The sequence below is a fragment of the Poromitra crassiceps genome (assembly GCF_964638095.1).
Source record: "Poromitra crassiceps genome assembly, chromosome: 11".
Classification (NCBI taxonomy): Eukaryota; Metazoa; Chordata; class Actinopteri; order Beryciformes; family Melamphaidae; genus Poromitra; species Poromitra crassiceps.
The window spans coordinates 52516603-52543006 of record NC_139643.1 but is presented as its reverse complement, the minus strand read 5'-3'; the positions used below and the strand labels follow the sequence as shown (position 1 = coordinate 52543006).

The 26404-nt window shown below is 43.3% G+C and overlaps 1 protein-coding gene across 1 annotated transcript in view; it reads right to left on the bottom strand.

Annotated features, from left to right (window-relative positions):
- Nucleotides 1-7220: 7220 nt before the first annotated feature.
- Nucleotides 7221-26404, bottom strand: part of epb41a (erythrocyte membrane protein band 4.1a) — a gene marked incomplete at both ends in the record, with an annotated part of 70063 nt that continues 50879 nt past the window's right edge. The window contains 4 exon segments of the mRNA XM_083645689.1: nucleotides 7221-7319; nucleotides 9098-9178; nucleotides 10983-11084; nucleotides 16482-16610. Coding sequence (XP_083501815.1) covers nucleotides 7221-7319; nucleotides 9098-9178; nucleotides 10983-11084; nucleotides 16482-16610 — 411 coding nt within the window.

Below are 26404 nucleotides of genomic sequence, written 5' to 3'. Positions count from 1 at the left end.
TCTGCATGTTACTATGATGATCAACATCACATAATGCATAATCCTGTTTAGTCTCTGATGGGTCATTCTGCATGTTACTATGATGATCAACATCACATAATGCATAAACCTGTTTAGTCTCTGATGGGTCATTCTGCATGTTACTATGATGATCAACATCACATAATGCATAATCCTGTTTAGTCTCTGATGGGTCATTCTGCATGTTACTATGATGATCAACATCACATAATGCATAATCCTGTTTAGTCTCTGATGGGTCATTCTGCATGTTACTATGATGATCAACATTACATAATGCATAATCCTGTTTAGTCTCTGATGAGGCATTCTGCATGTTACTATGATGATCAACATTACATAATGCATAAACCTGTGTAGTCTCTGATGGGTCATTCTGCATGTTACTATGATGATCAACATTACATAATGCATAATCCTGTTTAGTCTCTGATGAGGCATTCTGCATGTTACTATGATGATCAACATTACATAATGCATAAACCTGTGTAGTCTCTGATGGGTCATTCTGCATGTTACTATGATGATCAACATCACATAATGCATAATCCTGTTTAGTCTCTGATGGGTCATTCTGCATGTTACTATGATGATCAACATTACATAATGCATAATCCTGTTTAGTCTCTGATGAGGCATTCTGCATGTTACTATGATGATCAACATTACATAATGCATAAACCTGTTTAGTCTCTGATGGGTCATTCTGCATGTTACTATGATGATCAACATTACATAATGCATAATCCTGTTTAGTCTCTGATGAGGCATTCTGCATGTTACTATGATGATCAACATCACATAATGCATAATCCTGTTTAGTCTCTGATGGGTCATTCTGCATGTTACTATGATGATCAACATTACATAATGCATAAACCTGTTTAGTCTCTGATGGGTCATTCTGCATGTTACTATGATGATCAACATTACATAATGCATAATCCTGTTTAGTCTCTGATGAGGCATTCTGCATGTTACTATGATGATCAACATCACATAATGCATAATCCTGTTTAGTCTCTGATGGGTCATTCTGCATGTTACTATGATGATCAACATTACATAATGCATAAACCTGTTTAGTCTCTGATGGGTCATTCTGCATGTTACTATGATGATCAACATTACATAATGCATAATCCTGTTTAGTCTCTGATGAGGCATTCTGCATGTTACTATGATGATCAACATCACATAATGCATAATCCTGTTTAGTCTCTGATGGGTCATTCTGCATGTTACTATGATGATCAACATTACATAATGCATAAACCTGTTTAGTCTCTGATGGGTCATTCTGCATGTTACTATGATGATCAACATTACATAATGCATAATCCTGTTTAGTCTCTGATGAGGCATTCTGCATGTTACTATGATGATCAACATCACATAATGCATAATCCTGTTTAGTCTCTGATGGGTCATTCTGCATGTTACTATGATGATCAACATTACATAATGCATAATCCTGTTTAGTCTCTGATGGGTCATTCTGCATGTTACTATGATGATCAACATTACATAATGCATAAACCTGTTTAGTCTCTGATGGGTCATTCTGCATGTTACTATGATGATCAACATCACATAATGCATAATCCTGTTTAGTCTCTGATGAGGCATTCTGCATGTTACTATGATGATCAACATCACATAATGCATAAACCTGTTTAGTCTCTGATGGGTCATTCTGCATGTTACTATGATGATCAACATCACATAATGCATAATCCTGTTTAGTCTCTGATGGGTCATTCTGCATGTTACTATGATGATCAACATTACATAATGCATAATCCTGTTTAGTCTCTGATGAGGCATTCTGCATGTTACTATGATGATCAACATCACATAATGCATAAACCTGTTTAGTCTCTGATGGGTCATTCTGCATGTTACTATGATGATCAACATTAACATAATGCATAAACCTGTTTAGTCTCTGATGGGTCATTCTGCATGTTACTATGATGATCAACATCACATAATGCATAATCCTGTTTAGTCTCTGATGAGGCATTCTGCATGTTACTATGATGATCAACATTACATAATGCATAAACCTGTTTAGTCTCTGATGGGTCATTCTGCATGTTACTATGATGATCAACATTACATAATGCATAATCCTGTTTAGTCTCTGATGAGGCATTCTGCATGTTACTATGATGATCAACATTACATAATGCATAATCCTGTTTAGTCTCTGATGAGGCATTCTGCATGTTACTATGATGATCAACATTACATAATGCATAAACCTGTGTAGTCTCTGATGGGTCATTCTGCATGTTACTATGATGATCAACATCACATAATGCATAATCCTGTTTAGTCTCTGATGGGTCATTCTGCATGTTACTATGATGATCAACATTACATAATGCATAATCCTGTTTAGTCTCTGATGAGGCATTCTGCATGTTACTATGATGATCAACATTACATAATGCATAAACCTGTTTAGTCTCTGATGGGTCATTCTGCATGTTACTATGATGATCAACATTACATAATGCATAATCCTGTTTAGTCTCTGATGAGGCATTCTGCATGTTACTATGATGATCAACATCACATAATGCATAATCCTGTTTAGTCTCTGATGGGTCATTCTGCATGTTACTATGATGATCAACATTACATAATGCATAAACCTGTTTAGTCTCTGATGGGTCATTCTGCATGTTACTATGATGATCAACATTACATAATGCATAATCCTGTTTAGTCTCTGATGGGTCATTCTGCATGTTACTATGATGATCAACATCACATAATGCATAATCCTGTTTAGTCTCTGATGGGTCATTCTGCATGTTACTATGATGATCAACATTACATAATGCATAATCCTGTTTAGTCTCTGATGAGGCATTCTGCATGTTACTATGATGATCAACATCACATAATGCATAATCCTGTTTAGTCTCTGATGGGTCATTCTGCATGTTACTATGATGATCAACATCACATAATGCATAAACCTGTTTAGTCTCTGATGAGGCATTCTGCATGTTACTATGATGATCAACATCACATAATGCATAATCCTGTTTAGTCTCTGATGGGTCATTCTGCATGTTACTATGATGATCAACATCACATAATGCATAAACCTGTTTAGTCTCTGATGAGGCATTCTGCATGTTACTATGATGATCAACATCACATAATGCATAATCCTGTTTAGTCTCTGATGGGTCATTCTGCATGTTACTATGATGATCAACATTACATAATGCATAAACCTGTTTAGTCTCTGATGAGGCATTCTGCATGTTACTATGATGATCAACATTACATAATGCATAATCCTATTTAGTCTCTGATGAGGCATTCTGCATGTTACTATGATGATCAACATTACATAATGCATAAACCTGTGTAGTCTCTGATGGGTCATTCTGCATGTTACTATGATGATCAACATCACATAATGCATAAACCTGTTTAGTCTCTGATGGGTCATTCTGCATGTTACTATGATGATCAACATTACATAATGCATAATCCTGTTTAGTCTCTGATGGGTCATTCTGCATGTTACTATGATGATCAACATTACATAATGCATAAACCTGTTTAGTCTCTGATGGGTCATTCTGCATGTTACTATGATGATCAACATCACATAATGCATAATCCTGTTTAGTCTCTGATGGGTCATTCTGCATGTTACTATGATGATCAACATCACATAATGCATAATCCTGTTTAGTCTCTGATGGGTCATTCTGCATGTTACTATGATGATCAACATCACATAATGCATAATCCTGTTTAGTCTCTGATGAGGCATTCTGCATGTTACTATGATGATCAACATGACATAATGCATAAACCTGTGTAGTCTCTGATGGGTCATTCTGCATGTTACTATGATGATCAACATCACATAATGCATAATCCTGTTTAGTCTCTGATGAGGCATTCTGCATGTTACTATGATGATCAACATTACATAATGCATAATCCTGTTTAGTCTCTGATGAGGCATTCTGCATGTTACTATGATGATCAACATTACATAATGCATAATCCTGTTTAGTCTCTGATGAGGCATTCTGCATGTTACTATGATGATCAACATTACATAATGCATAATCCTGTTTAGTCTCTGATGGGTCATTCTGCATGTTACTATGATGATCAACATTACATAATGCATAATCCTGTTTAGTCTCTGATGAGGCATTCTGCATGTTACTATGATGATCAACATTACATAATGCATAATCCTGTTTAGTCTCTGATGAGGCATTCTGCATCTTACTATGATGATCAACATTACATAATGCATAAACCTGTTTAGTCTCTGATGAGGCATTCTGCATGTTACTATGATGATCAACATCACATAATGCATAATCCTGTTTAGTCTCTGATGAGGCATTCTGCATGTTACTATGATGATCAACATTACATAATGCATAATCCTGTTTAGTCTCTGATGAGGCATTCTGCATGTTACTATGATGATCAACATCACATAATGCATAAACCTGTTTAGTCTCTGATGAGGCATTCTGCATGTTACTATGATGATCAACATTACATAATGCATAAACCTGTTTAGTCTCTGATGAGGCATTCTGCATGTTACTATGATGATCAACATTACATAATGCATAAACCTGTTTAGTCTCTGATGGGTCATTCTGCATGTTACTATGATGATCAACATTACATAATGCATAAACCTGTTTAGTCTCTGATGAGGCATTCTGCATGTTACTATGATGATCAACATTACATAATGCATAAACCTGTTTAGTCTCTGATGGGTCATTCTGCATGTTACTATGATGATCAACATTACATAATGCATAATCCTGTTTAGTCTCTGATGAGGCATTCTGCATGTTACTATGATGATCAACATTACATAATGCATAAACCTGTTTAGTCTCTGATGAGGCATTCTGCATGTTACTATGATGATCAACATTACATAATGCATAAACCTGTTTAGTCTCTGATGAGGCATTCTGCATGTTACTATGATGATCAACATCACATAATGCATAATCCTGTTTAGTCTCTGATGGGTCATTCTGCATGTTACTATGATGATCAACATTACATAATGCATAAACCTGTTTAGTCTCTGATGAGGCATTCTGCATGTTACTATGATGATCAACATTACATAATGCATAAACCTGTTTAGTCTCTGATGAGGCATTCTGCATGTTACTATGATGATCAACATTACATAATGCATAAACCTGTTTAGTCTCTGATGAGGCATTCTGCATGTTACTAGCTTCTTCGATAGCTCATTCTGGGTTTGTTTAGAATAATGCAATGTGTTTAACCACTCTACTGAGGGCTTAATGACACCATTGATGTTCGTCTGAAAGCAATCTTATTGGCGCTCTATGGTCTCTATCCCCTGTGTGAAAGTACCTCCAGCAACAACAAAACACTATGGTCTCTATCCCCTGTGTGAAAGGGTACCTCCAGCAACAACAAAACACTATGGTCTCTATCCCCTGTGTGAAAGGGTACCTCCAGCAACAACAAAACACTATGGTCTCTATCCCCTGTGTGAAAGTACCTCCAGCAACAACAAAACACTATGGTCTCTATCCCCTGTGTGAAAGGGTACCTCCAGCAACAACAAAACACTATGGTCTCTATCCCCTGTGTGAAAGTACCTCCAGCAACAACAAAACACTATGGTCTCTATCCCCTGTGTGAAAGGGTACCTCCAGCAACAACAAAACACTATGGTCTCTATCCCCTGTGTGAAAGGGTACCTCCAGCAACAACAAAACACAGACAGGCTCTGCTTGTAAAGCAGCAGCGCCTGGAGGCAGGCGTGGTTTTGGTGGCGGTATAAGAACGGCACAGTTTAGCAGTTAGGGTCTGATTTACAGTGCAGAGTGGAGGCAGTAAATAGACTCGATGCCTCTGTTGTTGCCATTTGTCCGAGGCCATGGAGCTCTGGCACATTATTGGCCCTTCCAGCAGTGCTTCGTCTCAGACGTCAGGCAGGGAGGGGGCAACAGCTTTGTGTCGTGTGGATGGTGGAGGGGAGAGCAGAAGCACAGATAGAGATGTGGACATCAGCAGTGTTGAGCAGTAGTTCATGTGGAGAGAATTTAGAAGTTGGTGTAATACCTCCCTCAAGACTTAGGGGGCGCTATCTGCAGGAAGCTGCTGTCCTATAATAGGGCTTCATGTGAAAGGATATAAAAGGATGTGAGTGGGGGAGTTCCGGGTCAATCCCCAGAGACAGGAGATTAGAGGGGGTTGAAGCAGAGCTCTGTGTGACTTTGCTTTTTGTAAATACATATTTTTTTTTATACTTTTTGACTTCTAGTTTATTATGTTAGAATAGTAATTTTACCACATTAACTATATGTAGTTCAATTACTAGTTTAACTACAATTTGTAGTGTAGTAGGGAAGTCACGATACTAAAATCACTACTGTTTGATTTTTCATTAGGAGAAAGCACGGCTGGTATCGATCAAAAAATGCAAATGAGTATTGTATCCATTTCACATTTGTAGTATTGATACTTATCGATACATTGACAACCCCAGTCGGGTAGTAACTTAACTACATTCAAATATGAGTCGCTTTTTCAGTAGTGAACTACTTTGGTTCATGTCGTTGAGGTCAGTGGTTCTTAAACTTTTTCACGTCAAGGACCCCCATTTGATAAGATTTTGTCCCAGGGTCCCCCATCTGATTGGATTTTTGCTTTTAGATGTTTTATTACAGCAAGTGTATGAAACCCATGAAGTTCAGGGTTAGCGCTCACTTGGTGAAACTTGCCGAGTGGATGAGTGGGGCAGGTAGACAGGATGAGTGGGGCAGATAGACAGGATGAGTGGGGCAGATAGACAGGATAGCTCAGGGCTGGATGAGTGGGGCAGATAGACAGGATGGCTCAGGGCTGGATGAGTGGGGCAGATAGACAGGATGGCTCAGGGCTGGATGAGTGGAGCAGGTAGACAGGATGGCTCAGGGCTGGTTGAGTGGGGCAGATAGACAGGATGGCTCAGGCCTGGATGAGTGGGGCAGATAGACAGGATGAGTGGGGCAGATAGACAGGATAGCTCAGGGCTGGATGAGTGGGGCAGATAGACAGGATAGCTCAGGCCTGGATGAGTGGGGCAGATTATAGACAGGATGGCTCAGGGCTGGTTGACTCACATTCCAGGGCTCAGTGTGTGGTTACTCTGGGCTGATCTCGGTCTCCTGGTGCACCACCACCTTGGTCACCGACATGTCTGGGTGCTGCTCCTTGGCCTCCTTTATGGCCTGGGCCAAAGCCTGAGGAGGACGCGGGGGGTAGAGAGAAAAGGATTTATCAGCATAATAAAGACACCTTTGATTGACGCCTTCTGGTTGATGGAGGATTCCCCCTTAAAGTTGAGTTGAAATTGGATTCCCAGGGTCTGTGATTCGTCATCGTGACGTATTCCGACTGAAACAGGGTAGAGAGGCGGGACATGGCATGTGGAGGAGTTTGATTTGACCGTTGGAAAATGGGCGTGTCTGAGGGACTCACTGCACTGGAGTGTGAGGAGGCGACTCGAGTGCTGACCTGCCCGTGCCTCTGAGCAGAGCCACAGCCCGCTAAATAATGTCTTTTACCTGACTAATCTGAAACCTCCCGGTCACGTTATAATAACAGTCCATGTGCAAACACAATATCATATAAATACAGCCCTGTGGACTGGTTCACTGCACGAGCCCCAGAGCAGAGGGCCGACGGGTGGCTCCTTCCAGGCGGACAGCCTCCCTTCCCCTGCCCTGGCTGCCGGGGTAGGCACCGGTCTTGAAGTGTGTGACGAGCCGCGGTAAATAACAATATTCTGGAATGCGAGTTAACGAGGCAGTTACATGTCCTGTGCAAGACATTACAGTTCATTTTATTTTGTATGTTATATGCTTATTGGCCAAGTATATTCACATTTATGGGCTAGAAGTCTGCCCATGTAGGCAATAGGCAGCCATGTTGCCTGCTCAGAATTTTCTCCTAGCCATAAAGATTGATTGACAGCTGTCATGTCATGATATTGATTGAAATGGGGTAGAAATTTGATAGAACTACCTGACATCAGCTTTTGATGTGAAAAACCAAAGAAATTAGATTTTTGAGAATGTTTTGCATACATGGTTAAATAGGTGCACTGTATAACCAGGGATGTGATGTAAAATAGAAAGAAAGACATTTCCCCCCCATTTCAGCTCAACTTTAAGAACGATATGGGGAATCTACAGCCGTTTTCTCAGTTGTCTCTGGTCATAGAATTTCAAAGATATTTGCACATTTCTACATTAGTACATAGGTGAGCTAGTTTTAATAAATCATCATATTCTCAGTGTTGTTTTTTACAGTGCACACAGTGTCATACAGTGTCATACAGTGTGGTGAAAAGAGGGCAAGAGAGGAAATTAAAACTTATTATAGTTATATAGGATTTATAGTTAGAAAGAGTGCTAAAAAAGAGAGTTTTTTTTTTTTTTTTTAATCCATAGATAAGCCGCACCGTTATATAAGCCGCAGGGGCCAAAAAAGCCCAAAAAACGGGAAAAAAGGTGCGGCTTATAGTCCGGAATTTACGGTACATGCTGTCACCTAAGTGACGTCACTTTCTCTACCGGCAAAGCTGAAGACCGGCGACATGCCACGAGCTTCCACGAGGTATGTCGTTTTTATATGAAACTAACCCCTACGTTTCAGTTTGACGACAAACTACGACTTTCTTGACATGCAAAGTTATGTTTTAAATTGACAAAATTAGCATTGGCACCCCGTGGCACAATTCAAACGGGATCATAGAAGTAACCTTATTCTCCGTCCACCGCCATTCATTTTCGCAGCGCTGGTACAGGGAGAAAGCAGGAAGTGACATTTCACTTTGGCTCTCTATAAGGCAAACGATTAAGGAGTTTGGTTTTGTAGTGCAACCCAGGCAATACAGCCACCTAACCCTTTGTGGAGACATTTCAACATATACATTTAGTGTGGAAAAGAAAGAGAGAAAGAAACAAGTCTGTAATTCAACTTGTATCAGAAGGCAGAGTTGGTAGAAGAGGGAGACCTTGTCATGGTCGATCTCGGTGTCTCCAGTGATGACGATCCTCTTCTCGATGCGAGTCTCGGAGATTCCTCCCTTCACTGTCTGCAAGAGAGAGAGAAAATCAGAGGCATAAACACCCGCGCATGCATGCACACGCACACACACACACAGTGTCAATTCTTGTTAACACTTTATATTAAGGTACATGGGGGGAATGACTACTGCCCCCGACGCCTAGTGGCCATTCGAGGAACTACAGCTTTTCAATTCACTTCCGCGTCACCAGAGGGAAGCTGGGGGGGGGGGGGGGGGGTTGGCCACTGAAAGCCCCCCTCACTTTACAGTTATACACAAGCATGCACACACACACACACACACACACACACACACACACACACACACACACACACACACACACACACACACACGGGGAGATAGTATACTCCAGAAGCCTTCTGTGACCCAAAGTCTCAAATAGAGCTTGCGGAGTTGCATCTGAGAACAGCGGGAGGAGCGCCATGTTTGTTGAATACCTGCCTATGCTAAGAACAATATGCGTGACGCCAACTCCGCAAGCTCCATAGAGTATATTTCTGCAATGCCTGTGTAGGTACAGGATCTACTCGGCTTACAGATTCTGCTCGTCCTACCGGAAGTGCTCGGCTCGGGGTCCACAACGGGGTCTAACCCATGGGTCTAACCCTAACCCAAACCCTAACCCTGATTCATATTTTTAATGTCTATCATGTCTGATAACATCAGTAGCTTAGCGTTAGCTTGTTAGCTAATCTAAAGCTGTCGGCCATTTTGTCCACGTTAATCTCACCACATGCCCAATGTACAGCCAATCAAATGCCTGCCCGAGCTGAAACTGCACTTATGGCTCCGTTTACTCGACAAACATTAACGTTCGCGCTCGTTGTTTTTCGGGAGATGCCAGCGATGCCAGCGATGCCTGCCAATTTCCCTGATTGGCCGGTAGTCTGGAGCCGTCTCCTACGCTTCTGGACCTGGGGGCGTAAACCAAGGAGACGGAAACAGTCTACCGGAAACATGTGCGCCAAAAAAATCCTAACCCTCGATTAATTTCTGGATGCAAAGCTTCTGTAATTGTGTAATTCAAGGATAATGGAAACCAGGCTCTTCTCTGGTGACGTGAGGTTAATTGGCCGGTTACGTTGTCAACTATGCGGCAGGTCCCTGATTGGCCTGTGGACTTTGTGTCAACTATGAGGCAGGTCCCTGATTGGCCTGTGAGGCAGGTCCCTGGTTGGCCTGTGGACTTTGTGATTTCTGGAAATCTCTGGGGGCGGGCTGAAGGCCAGACTGATCCACAGAATGAAACAGATTGCCAGTTCATGTGATCAAGATGGTTTACCAGGCTGGGGTTGGGGGACTGTAGGGGTTTGGGGGACTGTAGGGGTTTGGGAGGACTGTAGGGGTTTGGGGGACTGTAGGGGTTTGGGAGGACTGTAGGGGGTTGGGGGACTGTAGGGGTTTGGGAGGACTGTAGGGGGTTGGGGGACTGTAGGGGGTTGGGAGGACTGTAGGGGTTTGGGAGGACTGTAGGGGGTTGGGGGACTGTAGGGGTTTGGGAGGACTGTAGGGGGTTGGGGGACTGTAGGGGTTTGGGGGACTGTAGGGGGTTGGGGGACTGTAGGGGTTTGGGGGACTGTAGGGGGTTGGGAGGACTGTAGGGGTTTGGGAGGACTGTAGGGGGTTGGGGGACTGTAGGGGTTTGGGGGACTGTAGGGGGTTGGGGGACTGTAGGGGTTTGGGAGGACTGTAGGGGTTTGGGAGGACTGTAGGGGGTTGGGGGACTGTAGGGGTTTGGGGGACTGTAGGGGGTTGGGGGACTGTAGGGGTTTGGGAGGACTGTAGGGGGTTGGGAGGACTGCAGGCAGACCTTGGTGATCTGGGTGGTGGTGGTGGTGCTGACGGTCTCTGAGGTGATGGTCTGGGCGCTCAGCAGCACTCCTGAGTCCCTCTCGGCCAGGCTGTCCGCCGGCTGCTGCAGGAGAGACACCTTCACAGTGTTAGACAGGAACCTCTGAGACACCTTCACAGTGTTAGACAGGAACCTCTCAGACACCTTCACAGTGTTAGACAGGAACCTCTCAGACACCTTCAGTCTTTTATTTTATTTTTTATTTTACCTTTACAATGTTAGACAAAAACCTCTGATGACCCGCTTAAAGCGCAGACACACAGGAAACGGGTCTGAGGCGAAGCGCAGACAGTTTCATTTCGGCGTCCTTGTTAACAGACTAGACCGATGACGCCGGCGTGTGGCGTCCATCTCGTGTCCTGTAGCAAGAGTTTCCGTGTCTGGTCTATTTTTGAGGCGAGCCGCGTGCAGCCAGGCAGGAAGTCAGTACAAGCTGTGACGGGCGCGGAGCAAAACAGAGCGCTTCTGGTGTGATCGGCCAGGCTCCTGCTCCATGCTTCAGTGATGCGCTGCATCACTTAAATTTCCAGTGTGTCTGACTCTCCCTCTCCCTGGCTGCTTACACAGCCTCTCTCTTACACAACCATTTCACAAATGCTTGTGAAATGGTCACAAGCATTTCACTCTGTTGAAACGTGACCATGGAGCTATAAAGAAAACCAACATATTTGTCCAGTAAAATAAATTATTTTTGGACACCGGACCCAGCGAAAACCCTGTATGGTTACATCTACCGATTATTTGGTTGTTTGGTGACGACACAAACCGCCGACGTCACATCAACCAACCGTTTTAGCCAATAGGAAGAAGGGGCTCATTTCAATCTAGAAGTGCAGGTTTGACTTGTGGATTGCAGTAACTGCATAGGTAATGATAATGAAGAATTCCTCCAATTTACACTGAAGGTCAGGATTTTGACCTGCATTCATCAACAACAGTTATACAATTCCCCATATATAGTAAATTGATTTTCAGGAGAAAAAATAATAAAAAAGTGTGCAGTATCTCTTTAATATCTCATTTACATAAACAATTATTATCCAATAACACACACACGCACACACACACACACACACACCACACACACACACACACACACACACACACACACACACACACACACACACACACACACACACACCTCATGTTCAGTGAGATGTCTCTCCCTGGGTAGACTCAGCTCTCAGTCTTAATCCTTTTCACTACTGTAAGACTGAGAATATTACTATTTAAATATTTTCATAACGTTAGGTGGTGCTGTTGGAAGCCTTGCATCGGAGAACCAATCATGAGCGTTGTGGGCGGGCCTGCTTTCTGGGGGCAGTGGCGCTCATGCAGAACCGGTGCTGTCGCGTTTGCGGAGAAACATATTAATCAGTTAGAAACAAACATAACCTGTTAATAGGACGTGTTTCATCCGGCCCCGGCGGCTAGAGGTCTTTCCCCCAGCGATAAGCCCGACTCCTGAGGCTACGTTACAGAGCCTGCTGTCTGATGACTTCACAGCATTCACAGTAGCAAGCGGACCACTTCCGGGTAGGAAAAATTATTGTAAAATAAACAACAGGTATAAACTCTCTTTGCAGCACATCAGTGTCTTGCTCTATATTGGAACTATGAAACATTGCATTGCCGCTACCAAATAACATTATAATAATAAATGTGGGCGTGTCTGCTGCCGGCCGTTCTCGCCGGGCTCAATGAACCAGATTTGGAACAGTAAATTCCCAGACGTTTGGTGGTTAGGTGGCGCTGTTGGCGCCGCTCACCAAACGTCTGGAAACTGAGACTACTTAAAGCTGTTTAAAATACTTTTCAATAATGATCTGCATTTTTGTATTTGTTCTTGTTGTCGTTGTTGTAGAAAACAAAAAAAGAAGGTTAACAGAGTGAATAACAAATTAATGACAATTACTGGTTCCATTAACACATTGAGTGCCAGCGACGCCATATGGCGTCATTAGAAATTTACCGTAGAGTGCCAGCGACGCCAAATGGCGTCAATAACTCGAAATTGTTTTTTTGACGGGGGGGTGTCGATCTCAGCTTCTTACATCGCCTCTTACAATATGAGAGCTATTGAATGTGTCTAACCTATTTTACAGAACCCTTAGGTGGCGACAGCGCACTCCAGATGAGAGAAAGTATAGTTAAACACACAGAAGAAGTCGTTGTGGAAAAGGAAATTGCATCGCATCCGTCCGTATGCAGCTGCTTCATTGAAGCATAACGTAGCTGTGCCCCTGCAGCAGCCAATCTGCTGTCACAATTGAGCACCTCGTGTCCGCTGCAACAGCCCATTCGCATGATCAGCCGTGGAGTTCTCAACTGGAAGCTGGTGACATACACGCGGCTGCAGAGGTGTAGTGCTATCTGGAGAAGTGGGGGAACGCACCTATAGCTCTATGGGGAACACTCCCCTCCCCTGGCACACGCACAGGTCCCAACAACCCCCCCCCCTTCCCCGCACGCAAATACGCGTTATTATGGAACCCACACCGCGGTTCCGGCAAAACCATGCCCTGTGCCCGCCTACGTGGCAGTCAAGCTCCGGGATTGGCCAGGAGCGAGTATTTTATTCCCTTTTGACAGCTCTGCCTCTTGACAGCTCGGATCTCCCACATCACAAACACTGCGCCCAGCCCGGCGATTTCATTAATGGTGCCCCAAACAAAATTATTTTCGCTTGTGAAACAAATGTTCAGTGTCAAAATCATAGGCAGCGTGAGGGCATCACGCATGGGACAAAAGCACATAAACAGCTCGACTTGCACTAGGCTATATGAGATAAGAAAGGCCACATCTGGCCATGAAATAAAATAATACATTATGATGCATAATATGCTAAAAATTATTATAATTATCACTGGTATGGCCAAATTGAGATAATTTTCCATTCCTTCACAAAGAAGCAATGCTCACCTCTATTCGATTAAGGCAGCCGTGCAAGTCTCCATGCACTGCGCATTCCACAACAAAAAAACATCGCCAGCTCAGATTGTTCATTTGTTTTGTTTTCGCCAGATAGTCCCGTATTCTGGTTTAACACGCTTTCTCTAAATTGGCCCAATTGGCGTTGTGGGCGCTGGTAGATGCGTTCCATAACACACAGTCAGAATGTAGGCTATTCTGTTGCACACTGAATGTATTCTGTTACACACTGTTAATGCGTTAATTGTAGCAATATAAGTTCATATCAGCTTGTAGCCTACGAATCGGGAGCTGTAACAGCGATCAAAGCGGCTGGATCAGGTGAGCTGGCGCTGCCCAATTACGCACAGGGAGGAGACCACGGCTTCAATGCGCAGATGAAATATCATCAAAGTTGCCAATTGATTTGTACTGCCGCCACCCACAAACGGGCATTTCTGCACTCCTCCAGTTTGCCCATGACATTATTCAGGTGTTTGTTGTTTTTCTTCCTTGGGAAGAACCGTGGTGGGTCCCATAATAACGCATCGCAGTCGCACTCCTCTTCATGCTGTCGTAAATAATAACGCACAAAACACCCCTTGGAGAAGTGTGGGAACGCCGTTCCCACACGTTCTGCCGGGACTACACCACTGCGCGGCTGTAAAAAAGCTGGATCTAGCGGACTTTTCACTGCTGAGCACACGCAGAGCAAACGCACTCACAGCAGAGCCGAGCAGAGCAGAGAGCTACTCCTCCCACAACGGGGGGGGGGGAGGAGGAGGGGGGGAGGAGGAGGGGGGGAGGTGGGGCACGCAGGACACTACAGCATACAACAGACCCAGGCAGCTGCAGCATTACATCAGAAAATATTAGCAATGAGTCAATGATGTGCTTGAAATGCTTCCTTTCACAAAAGGGTCATTATCTCAGCTCGTAGAAAAAAAGGGCTGTTTTTGCTCAAATCAAGCTATCTTCTCCGGCTCATAACTAAAGAACGGAAAATGGGATCAATAAACTTTTTTTTGCAGGTGATAGAAGAGAGTCTCATCGTTATTTGTGCGTGTTCAGTGTTTACATAGTAATTATTAAAGAAATTATATGACTGTTTTAAAATGCATTGCGGCCTATGTGGCACAGTACAGCACCTTTTGCCCAAGGGCCGTGGCACTCAAAGTGTTAAGAGTTGAATCAATTGGAAACACACATGCTTTGTTTGGTGATTGTTTGGTGATTGTTGACGGGTGTGTTCCAGTTTGACTATATTAATGTATCTCTTTATTAAATCTGATATACACTATGCATTGGTGATCTAAATTGTATTAATTTAAACACAATCAGATTCTTCTTCATGCTAATGTGATGCTATTTCACAATAAAGTTGACATCTCATTGTTTGATGACGATAAAGTCCACCGATTGGCTGGAACATGCAAGAGGACCTTTCAGAAGTCCAACAGATTTCAAGTCGATAGCAAAACACTCCAACCCCCTTCTCATTGAAAAAGACTGGCACACTTGTGAGGCCGCCTATCGTCTGTTTGGTCCATTCATCTTCTGTCTGTTATTAGCATTGCAACCTTGGCCATAACATTACATGGGAAACACTGTATTTAGTGAGTGCTACATGTTGCTTCAAAAAGCAAAATAAAGACAGAAAATCTAGCAAAAAACCAGCCTTGAAATTATTCAACATAGCTAATGGAAATTATTCCAATTCCGAAATTATAAATGGACAAAATAAAAATAAGATCAAATGTTTACGAACCTGACGTCCACCATGTTTGCCATAGTGTGACAAACTGACTGTGAACAACGGGAAGTGCAGTAATGTACAGCACAAGAAAAAAAAAACAATACTACAGCCAGTCCCATTCACATCCATGGCATGTGTCACCGTGGTAAGATGACCCTCTTCTTGTGGTGAGAGAGGAGGGCATCTGCTCAGTCTAGGATAGAGAATCCCCCATATCTAATTTGCCTTACTTTAGTTTAGTTTAGTTTATTTCGGTCAATTTCACAAGTACAGCTCAATACAGTTGTGATTAAAGAAAAGCAAGAAAACAAAATAAGAGAACAAACAGTGATTGCTGGTTGGGTGTTATACAAGCCTGAAAAGACCGAAAAGGAGTAGGCTGAAGCAAACGCTTATAGCGCCTACCCTTTTTACATTCATTTTTTTTTTTTTTTTTTTTTTTATTATTATTATTATTATTATTATTATTATTATCACTATCACCATTTTCTTTTTTCTTGATATATAATATTGATAATATTGATAGTAATGATAATAACAATAACAATGAGTTACCAAACCTGTATCGACTAAACATTACCTTTACTATGAAATCATCTCTTTTTGGCACATCATTACGGCTAATTGCACGGCTATCGTGCAATTTTGCACGATAGAAAGTACAGATGCATCGCAGCATGGCGGCATTCGATATTATGGGAAATATCAGAGTATATCCTGAATATTGGCCCAAGCTTACTGCAGATACCTGCAAAAAGCTCAGTTTTGGTAATGCCCAGAATGCTCCTCACCTGTGCTGACTCGTACGTGATGGTCTTGGTCTCTGTGTGCACGATGGGGACCTCCTTGTTGGCCACGGTGCCTCTCAGGGAATTGGTGACGTCTGAGATGGTGATTGTCTGGGTCTTCAGCACAGGAGACTGGAGGGAAGGCAAACAGTCAGTAATCAGGTTTTCCTGTTCCTTCTCTCTATGAGGCTGTTTACACTGGCTTTTTAAAATGTGTCTTTGGCATTCAGATCACAAGTGGACAGCACTAAATACAAGTGTAAACGACCACCAATTCGCATTGCGATCTGATCACTCAAACCACTTGTCGAGGTGGTCTGGGATGCATTTGACCACATATCTTGTAGTATAAAAGCTAATGGGCTCTATCTTCCCCCTGGCCTTAGGCGTTAAACACACAAAAAACACGCTTTGCGCCTGCCTCGGGAAGATAGCGTCATGCTTTTACGCCCCGAAATGCGCTTTATGCTGAAGAGGCATGGCGCAGTGCCAGAATAGGCATTTCGGCCTTAAATACCAGCCTAAAGCTATCTTCCCAACTGGCGTTAATTTTGCGCTTAACACTTTTCAAAACCAGGCCTTATTCACTGCGCTGGCTCCCCTACCAAAGCCACACACAGACACACATGTGAAATGTCCCAGCATGCATTGAGGTGAATACATTTTGACAAGAAATAGCAACCAAATCAGCCTAAGTAGGCTAAGTGGTAGATAGAAATAATATTTATGTTAACACAACATGCAATTCTAGAACATTTCAATATTGGACAAAATAAAACATAAAAATCAAAACACAACCCTATGTGAAACATACATGTAATCCAGGTGGCATATATATCCATCGCAAATACAACGTGGTATAGACGAGTGACAACCGTAACACGGTTGTACTGTGATGTCCGCTCCAACACAACAAGACTTAGCTTACTTGACACTTACTTTTTCAATAAAAACACATTTATGCCATGACTTTACATAATGTAGGCTATATTTATGTGCATCATTTAGCCTGTGCTGTGATGTGCAGGAGCAGCAGGTAGCCTACAAGTTATAAGCCTGCCCTGAATGAGCCGAGTGGGTGCTTGTTCACTATTGTGAAAGTTATGTGTTTACAACATATAAAGATCATGGAAGTGGATGGTATCAGGAATGTCACCGATAGCTAACGTTCTATATTGTAGGCTAAGGAGACCATCAGCCCTGCTAAACAGATCTGTATTTGCCTGGCTGTAGGTTGAATATTAATAAAATATATAATATTGAAAGGTTTTATTCAGGCTAGGATCTGTGATGCGCTGAGATATCCAAATTGGCATGAAGAAATGACAGCATGCAGCCTCAACCCGGACTAGATGGAGTGGATCGGAGCTTGGAAAGGAAGAATGTCATTGCGTAACTGCAGTTCACCAATGACCACAGTTGTGAATAATTCTACGCTTGAAAGGCGTGATTAAATGGCTAGCGCCTGCTTTAGCGCCGAGGGCAAATTAGGGAATGCGCCTGCCCACGCCCACTAATAGCGCTGCGCCTGGCGTAAAACACTAATTTAAGGCCATGGGGAAGATAGAGCCCAATGTCTCCTGATGCGTCCTCAGGACACATTGAAGGACCGCCTACTCTACTGACATCTTCTGTGTTTGTGTCACTTCCATGCCTCTAGCAGAAATAGCCAGCAAGGGCTGCCCTGTAGACTCGGGATTGGTTCTGCCATGTAGTGTTTTTTTAACTCTCTAATTGTTTCCACCCAGTTTTAACAACGAAAGCTGGGAGAAAGTTCTCAGTCTCTAGTTGCGTGACATGCAGAGAGACTGAGAACTGAGTCTAGGAGAAGAGAAAGTGCACTGCAGTTGTTATTGCTACTTCTACTGCGGCAACATGATCAATCAGCCAATGGGATAGCATTTCTTCGAATTTGCCTCAAACGTCCACTTGGGCTCAAGGCTGAACTGATTAGATTTTGGTGGTCAAAGGTCAAAGTTCAAGGTCACTGTGACCTCACGACCGCTCGTTTCATGCTTGTTAACGCAATATCTCAGGAACACCTTGACAACATTTCATCAAATTTGGCTCAAACGTCCACTTAGACTCAAGGATGAACTGATTACATTTTGGTCGTCAAAGGTCAAGGTCACTGTGGCCTAATGGACGCCATTTTCAAGCTCGTTCTTCACATTTGGCTCAAATGTCAAAGTCTGGACAGACATGGATGTCGACTGCTCACTTGTTGGCGGAGACATAATATCCACGGTGAAGTCGTTCTAGTTCTTCTTGTTCCTTCAGTTGTTTGAGCTTCACTGTGCAGAGTGATGTCTGTGCAGAGTTTGACACTAGAAGCTGTTTCCACAATCAGCTGCTGAAAGTGGAAGGTTTCTCTGAGCTCACTGAAAAGGCGGTTTTCAAGGACCATGATTCGTGACATCACGAATCATGGAGCCAATCACTGTCCAGTATTCAGCAGTTAAAGCCCCAACACATTCTCACTGCCAACTCGTCATGTACTGCAGATCAGTCAGGAACCCTTGTCACTTTGTCACGTGTTGGGAGTGAGAATGTGTTGAAAGCTGTGTTGTCTGCTGTGTTTGACTAGTTAGGTTCTAGATAACCCTGCTGTGTTTGACTAGGTAGGTTCTAGATAACCCTGCTGTGTTTGACTAGTTAGGTTCTAGATAACCCTGCTGTGTTTGACTAGGTAGGTTCTAGATAACCCTGATTGATTGCTTGGGATTTTTAAATGAGGGAGAAGGAGAGGAAGTCATCTTAAGGATTTTTGTCAGAACCATCACGCCCCAATTTCCCCTCGGGGATGAATAAGGTACTCTACACCAGATGTTCTCAAATGTTTTTCAGCCAAGGACCCCTTATAAGATAGAAAATATCCCAGGGACCCCCTCATTCTGATTTGTGATTTTGGGCTCAGCTTGTTTCCACGCTAACGTGCTTGACATTTAAATTGATAGGTTTGTCAGATTAGAATGTAATCCATGAACCATTTTAGATTTAAAGCATAACATATTTTCGTTGAACTATGAAGCTTTTGCACACATAACCCCCCCCCCCCCCCCTGAAAACTTCTCGCGGACCCCCTGGCAAAGTGCCATGGACCCCTGGGGGTCCCCGGACCCCCATTTGAGAACCACTGCTCTACACTGTAGAGTACCTTACAGTATCTATCTATCCATCTATCCATCTATCTATCTATCTATCTATCTATCTGACACTAATTATTATTCAAAGTAGAGTATTTTATATACATCTTGAAACATGACTTTATGGGGTCTTTAACTTTCAAAATGTAAAAGTTTATAACCTGATATATTAGCCTTTTGATGTAACTTTGTGTTTTCTCATTAGATCAAAACGTGATCTAACCATGAATGTACTCATATAATGCATCAGTAAGCAAAGCGTTCATATAAGCATGTTCATAAGTGTGCGTTATAATTCCTTGTGAAGCACTATAGAGATACTAGTAGTCATAGAAAGTGCTACTTAGGTTTTAAAACAGAGCAACAACAGTCTGATGTACTATCATCAAAAGCATGAACAATGAACATTCTGACCAAAAGACCACATATAATTATCCAAATTACACACGCCAAATTTGATGCATTTATTTTATACTACTTGGATCACACATTTAAATGATGAATGAATACTTGAAAACCCACAATTACAATATATCAAGAAAAATAGAGAGAAGGAATTAATTGTCAAATGAGAGAAAAATCTGTCATCGGACAGAGAACGACAGCTTGAGCAGTGCAGTCGTTTCCTGTGTGTATATTATCACAGTGAAAGTACACACACGCGCACACACACACACACACACACACACACACACACACACACACACACACATACAAATACACTGAATGGATGTAGGCTACTAGCATGCACTGTCTTTCGTGGTCCATTGAATCCAAGCGTTGTAAAAGTAGTAAAGTTAAATGACAGCTTCTTTGAATGACTTCACTCCTGTGATCCTAACATGTCAGAGGGTCAACATTATAACATATAACATATTATATATGATATATGTTATATAACATATTATATATAACAACATGATACTTTCCCAGAGTTATTTCAGACCAAGTCGGCCTTTTTAAAGTGAGCCGATGGTGAACATTTGCGCTCGTCATTCTAAAGGCTTTGAGCAGCATCTGCACCAGTCAGGACAGAGCCTTTATCATGACGACATGGAACCCTGTGCACATTATGGAACCCTGTGCACATTATGGAACCCTGTGCACATTATGGTGAAGTATGAATAAGCAATGGAACCCTGTGCACATTATGGAACCCTGTGCACATTATGGAACCCTGTGCACATTATGGTGAAGTATGAATAAGCAATGGAACCCTGTGCACATTATGGAACCCTGTGCACATTATGGTGAAGTATGAATAAGCAATGGAACCCTGTGCACATTATGGAACCCTGTGCACATTATGGTGAAGTATGAATAAGCGATGGCTACAAGTTCTTAGTACGACTGTGGGTTATGGATGCAGAGATACAGTCAAGCCACTTGACTGGTGCAAAGTCACATCAATGGCTTCAACCCTAGTTTCCATACAGCAGTAGGCTACTGTCCAATATCTTTGAATGCAAAGTTGTCCAGAAGGTAAAGAAACTCGAAGGCTTGAAAATGAGTCATAGAGCAATACAGTAGATGTAATTGGGAAATATAATTGCATGCAGGGTTTCCTATGCTTGGTGCGTTGACGTACAGTATTGCCCAGACCGTCCTCACACGGACAACGACAACATTGGTCGATTTTCAAGGTGGTTAAAACTACCTGTTACAAATGCGCCCCCCTGCAGTTGTGCGAGTGAGTGCATGCGTACACAGTGCATATGACAGAGTCAGGCTCAGGAACTAGGAAGTAGCTGCGTACACAGTGCATACGACAGAGTCAGGCTCAGGAACTAGGAAGTAGCGGTACACACTAGGGATGTCACCGTGTACACGACAACACGGATATTAAATCATATTCGTTTAGAAAAATCAATAACCGTTTACACGTCTTTTTGTGTGTGTCCTTTTAAATAAAGTTTTGACAATGATTTGACTGTGTTCTGGACTCGCAATCATTCATTTCTCATCAAAAATAAACTGCGTGTGTCCGTTAGGCGTATTCCTGTCAGTTGGGCGCTGGGGAGCGGTGGTCCCAGTGGACAGTGTGCGGGGAAGGAGATAACGTTAACTCAGCAGTGGCTTCAGAAAGGCGCTGGTGCGGGCGCTCGTTTTCAGGCAACTAATCATATGGAGGAACTATCACTACAGAGACAGAAAGGCTCAATAGTGGAAACAGATTGGCTAGACAATTAACATTTCTGCCTGGTGAGTGCTGTGCTTTTTATCACAGTATGTGTTGTTAGCTGACTGTTAGCTATCAAGCTAGCTACCGCTGCTAATGTTTTCAATCTGCGTCCTTGCATGTTGTGTGGTGTGCTGGGACGCATTGGTCACAAACAATGCGCAAATGCGGTCCAAAAGAACAACATCCGGTTAGCCGGTTCCACGCTGCCAGAAGGTCCAGTTTACACGTTTAGGAAATGTTGTAACCGTTGACACCCCTAGTACTTACTTAGTTACTTACTTACTAGTACACACACACATTCTTAACCTGACTTGAGAGCTTTAGTCAACTGACTGAGCAGAGATATGTCTGCTGTCAATCTGACCACACAATTGAATGTTACCTGAATGGGAGAGAATACGGAGTCCTAAAAGGGAGAAAATATATTGCAATGCAAACAGTGAATATTCAGTGAAGACAAAGTTGTTAGTAACACTTCTTATGGAAGAGCAATGTTGGCTCCATGATATCAGCATAAGTGTCTATTCATGAAGCACTGAGAAAGAGATAGGGGGAGGAGGGGAGGAGGGGGGGGGGTATTTTATCAATGTCTTAAAGATGAAACATTTCAATCCATCTCAAGTTGACAGACAGGGCAGAGCTGTGCATGTGGGCAGGAAGGAGGGGAACAGTGGTGAATGAGTGAACAGACAGAAAGAAACACTTGGAGGTAGAGGGGTGACAGCACTTGAATAAAGCAGTCTATAGATGGAGAAGGTTGGAGGTAGAGGGGTGACAGCACTTGAATAAAGCAGTCTATAGATGGAGAAGGGCACCTTGGAGGATCAGATGTTTTAAATGAAGGCCAGCCACAGCACAGTCAGGGCCATCACCAGCAAGCCCGACAGAAAGAAGGACATCCGGGATTGCTGCAGCCTGGCTGGGCTTAGCTCACAGGGGTTAGCTCTGCTCGTTAGCTCACAGGGGTTAGCCGTTAGCTCGTCGATAGACACCCTCAGAGTGTGACCACAGGCTTGTCCTTCAAGTTCCTCATCATCATCATCATCATCATCATCCTCATCCTCACTGTCCTCCTCATCTTCTTCCAGGAGGTAGTGGTGAGTGTGTAGTGGTGGTCCCCCGTGGTCCCCCGCACTGCGTGCTCTTACCTTGTGTCCCAACAGAGGGGCCCTCCCTGGCTGTGCTCAGCAGGCAGACCAAGAGAGACAGAGAACAATGAACAGACACATGGGGGAATGGAGGACAGACGGGAGGAGGGAGGGGGGCAGGAGGGGAGAGGAAATGGAGGAATGGGACGTTGGAGTGAAGCAAATTTACCAATCCTACTATGGCCAGCCTTACTCTGCCTCTGATTGGCTTAGCCTGATGATGATGCAGGCGAAGGCCAGCCTCACTCTGCCTCTGATTGGCTTGGCCTGACGATGATGCAGGCGGAGGCCAGCCTCACTCTGCCTCTGATTGGCTTGGCTTGACCATGACATTTGTCATGTAGCCCTCGCTGAAAGAACAGGACGTTTTTGGCGTTCTGCTGTCTTCGCTAAATTTGCAAATTTGTTAAACCGCAATAGTTTCTCCTAAATGTCGTCCATTTGTTCACAGTATAGGTAGCAACTAACTAGTCTCACATGGTCAGACCCAACGTCTAACGTCGGCACGCTTCCAGCCACAGTCAACATTTCTGGGTTTTGCCATAGGAATGAAAATGGATTAGCTGAGCTGTTACGGAAGTCCGGCTCTCTGCGTGCATCGATGAAGCATCGTTCAGAAATGCACCGCCCCACGAGTCGCATCACGCAAATAAGGAGGGTCAAGTTGTGTCTACTGTGTGTGTGTGTGTGTGTGTGTGTGTGCCTGTGTCTGTGTGTGTGTGTGTGTCTGTGTGTGTGTGTCTGTGTGTGTGTCTGTGTGTGTGTGTGTGTGTGTGTGTGTGTGTGTGTGTGTGTGTGTGTGTGTGTGTGTGTGTGTGTGTGTGTGTGCGTGTGCGTGCATGCGTGCGTGTGTGTGTGCGTGTGTGTGTGTGCCATCCCTTGAATAGAATAAAATGTGTGTGTGTGTGTGTGTTGGAAATAGTAGTAAGCCATGACTCATCATAACAATCATAACATGACTCATCATAACAATAACAGCAGATCAATGGGTCGACACTATTTGATTCATCAGACCTGTTCAGTCAAATGATGGTTATAAACATACACAAATATATATTCATGAATGAATGAGCGAGTGCACAGCATGAGCCATACAGTATAAACAACACAAAACAGGCCATTAAAGTCACATTACGTGATAATAAAGTGATCATCTCAGAGATTGCCATGGAAATAAATGCCTGTTAAAGCAGCTACGAGCAAGATTTTCGATTGTTATTAAACAGTCTAAATTTAATATCGATGCCTCACATCTTACCTCTAATAGTAGACAAGACCGTGTATAACGAGAGATGTTCGCCAGAGCAAAAAGTAGCGAGGACAGCTGTTCTGGGTCTGTTGCTACGGCCGTAAACCGTTTCGCTCTGTCTAGCAACTGTTTACAGCTGCCGTAAACCGTTTCGCTCTGCCTAGCAACAGACCCAAAACAAGAAGGACGGCTTTCCTCGCTACATCAAAGGGCTTTCTACTCTCGCGAACATCTCTCGTTATATTCTAACAGTTTGTTTGAAAGTAATTTTGTAATGGCCGCACAGACCATAATCATCAAGACAACACTCGCCGATTCACTCGGCGTTCAAGCGAGTGAGGCATCGATATTAAATTTAGACTGTTTAATAACAATCGAAAATCTTGCTCGTTGCTGCTTTAAGTAACTATCTATCTGATAGTGAGTTAATTTGATCATGTGACTCTAGTTCATTTGCATTTGACCTTAGACAAGACAGGGCGATGCGTTCAAGACTGAAATAGACCTAGATTCCATAGAATTAGGTTAAACATTTCACTGCTTCACCACCAGGGTGCCGCCATTTTGTAGCTAGCTAGCCGGTGACGTCAGAGGGGTGGTAGATCTGATCTGATAAACCTAAATGTATATCAGTTTTGGGGCATGCACGTCGTGTAAAAACTGCATGTTAAAGAGACAGCCACCGAGGAAAACGTTCCTCGGCGAGGAACGTTTTCCAACTTCTTTAGACGTCTATTCCCTTCCCTGAGACATCTACGTTACATTCGGAAGGCTTTGGAACAGTTTACTCTGCGTTGGTGTTTGTAAACACACACACGTGTTGCACCGAGCTACGTTTTATATTTGCCATTGTCATGGAACATTTGCACTTTGGGATGAAATGGACATGAAGAATGATATACGGGACAACAAGACCCGGATCACCAGCACATGGTGAGTCATACAGTACATATGTACAGCACACACTCCAAGAGTTCTTCTGCCTCTAATGTCTCCCTTGGCAGACTGTTGACATCTAAGAACATGACCGCAAACATCTAACGTCATGGTTGGGCCAAGCCAAGAGGCAGAGTAGGGCGGGCCATGCCTGCATCAGTGTTGGAGGGAGGGCACAGAGACGGAGGCCGAGAGGGCTGCCAAAGCTCTCCAGGCTGGTAGCGTTGTGTGTGTGTGTGTGTGTGTGTGTGTGTGTGTGTGTGTGTATGTGTGTGTGTGTGTGTGTGTGTGGGGGGGGGGGGGGGGGGGGGTCGGGTGCAAAGCTCTCCAGGCTGGTAGCGTTGTGGGGGGAGGAGCTTGGGCTTGCAGGAAGTCTCCTGCAGCTTTTAAGAGCAGTTGTCTGCAGTGCTCTGACGGTGACTACGTTTACATGCACAGAGAATTCCCTTATTAAGCCAGTTGCTTAGTATCTTGGTTTTTGGTCAGAGTATGTGACGTAACGTAACGTAACGTAACGTAACGTAACGTAACGTAACGTAACGTGACGTAACGTAACGTAACGTAACGTAACGTAACGTAACGTAACGTAACGTAACGTGACGTAACGTAACGTAACGTAACGTAACGTAACGTAACGTAACGTACAGTATGTCAACTTCATGAGTGGTTTAAGAAAAAACATGGGTACGCTCATATTCTGATTATTGAAAACCTTGTTAAAGAGGTTTTGGTCATTTTGGATGTATATATAATTTGTCTCTTACATACCTGTAGGATTTCGACCCGCAGAGAATGACTCCCGAATCAGCTGTTTCAGAATTTTTTACAATGAGTCCAAATGTGGTCTGCTGCAGGATTACCAGACGTCCCTCGAATTATGAGCAGTTCCCGAAGTCTGTCGTGTTTGAAGTCTGTCCTGTTTGAAGTCTGTCCTGTTTGTCCCGAAAATGAATTTAATGAAGTTAATGTTCTAGTAATATATATGAAAGTTAATGTTCTAGTAATATATATGAAAGGCTAAAAGGACAGTGAGACTCCACCTGAGACTGAAGGCTAAAGTGCAGTGGAGGCCTGACTTGGTGACAGTAAAGCTGCGTTCACACCGACCTATTAAAGTGTGTCGCTGGCGTCGAGTTTACATACAAAGTCAATGCAAACGAGTGATTGAGCGTATATTCGCCTGGGAGAATAATCGCTGGGCGTCCGAGCGGCAGAGACAGAGCGACAGGGAGAAAATACGCTTGTCGCTCAAGATGAAATATTCC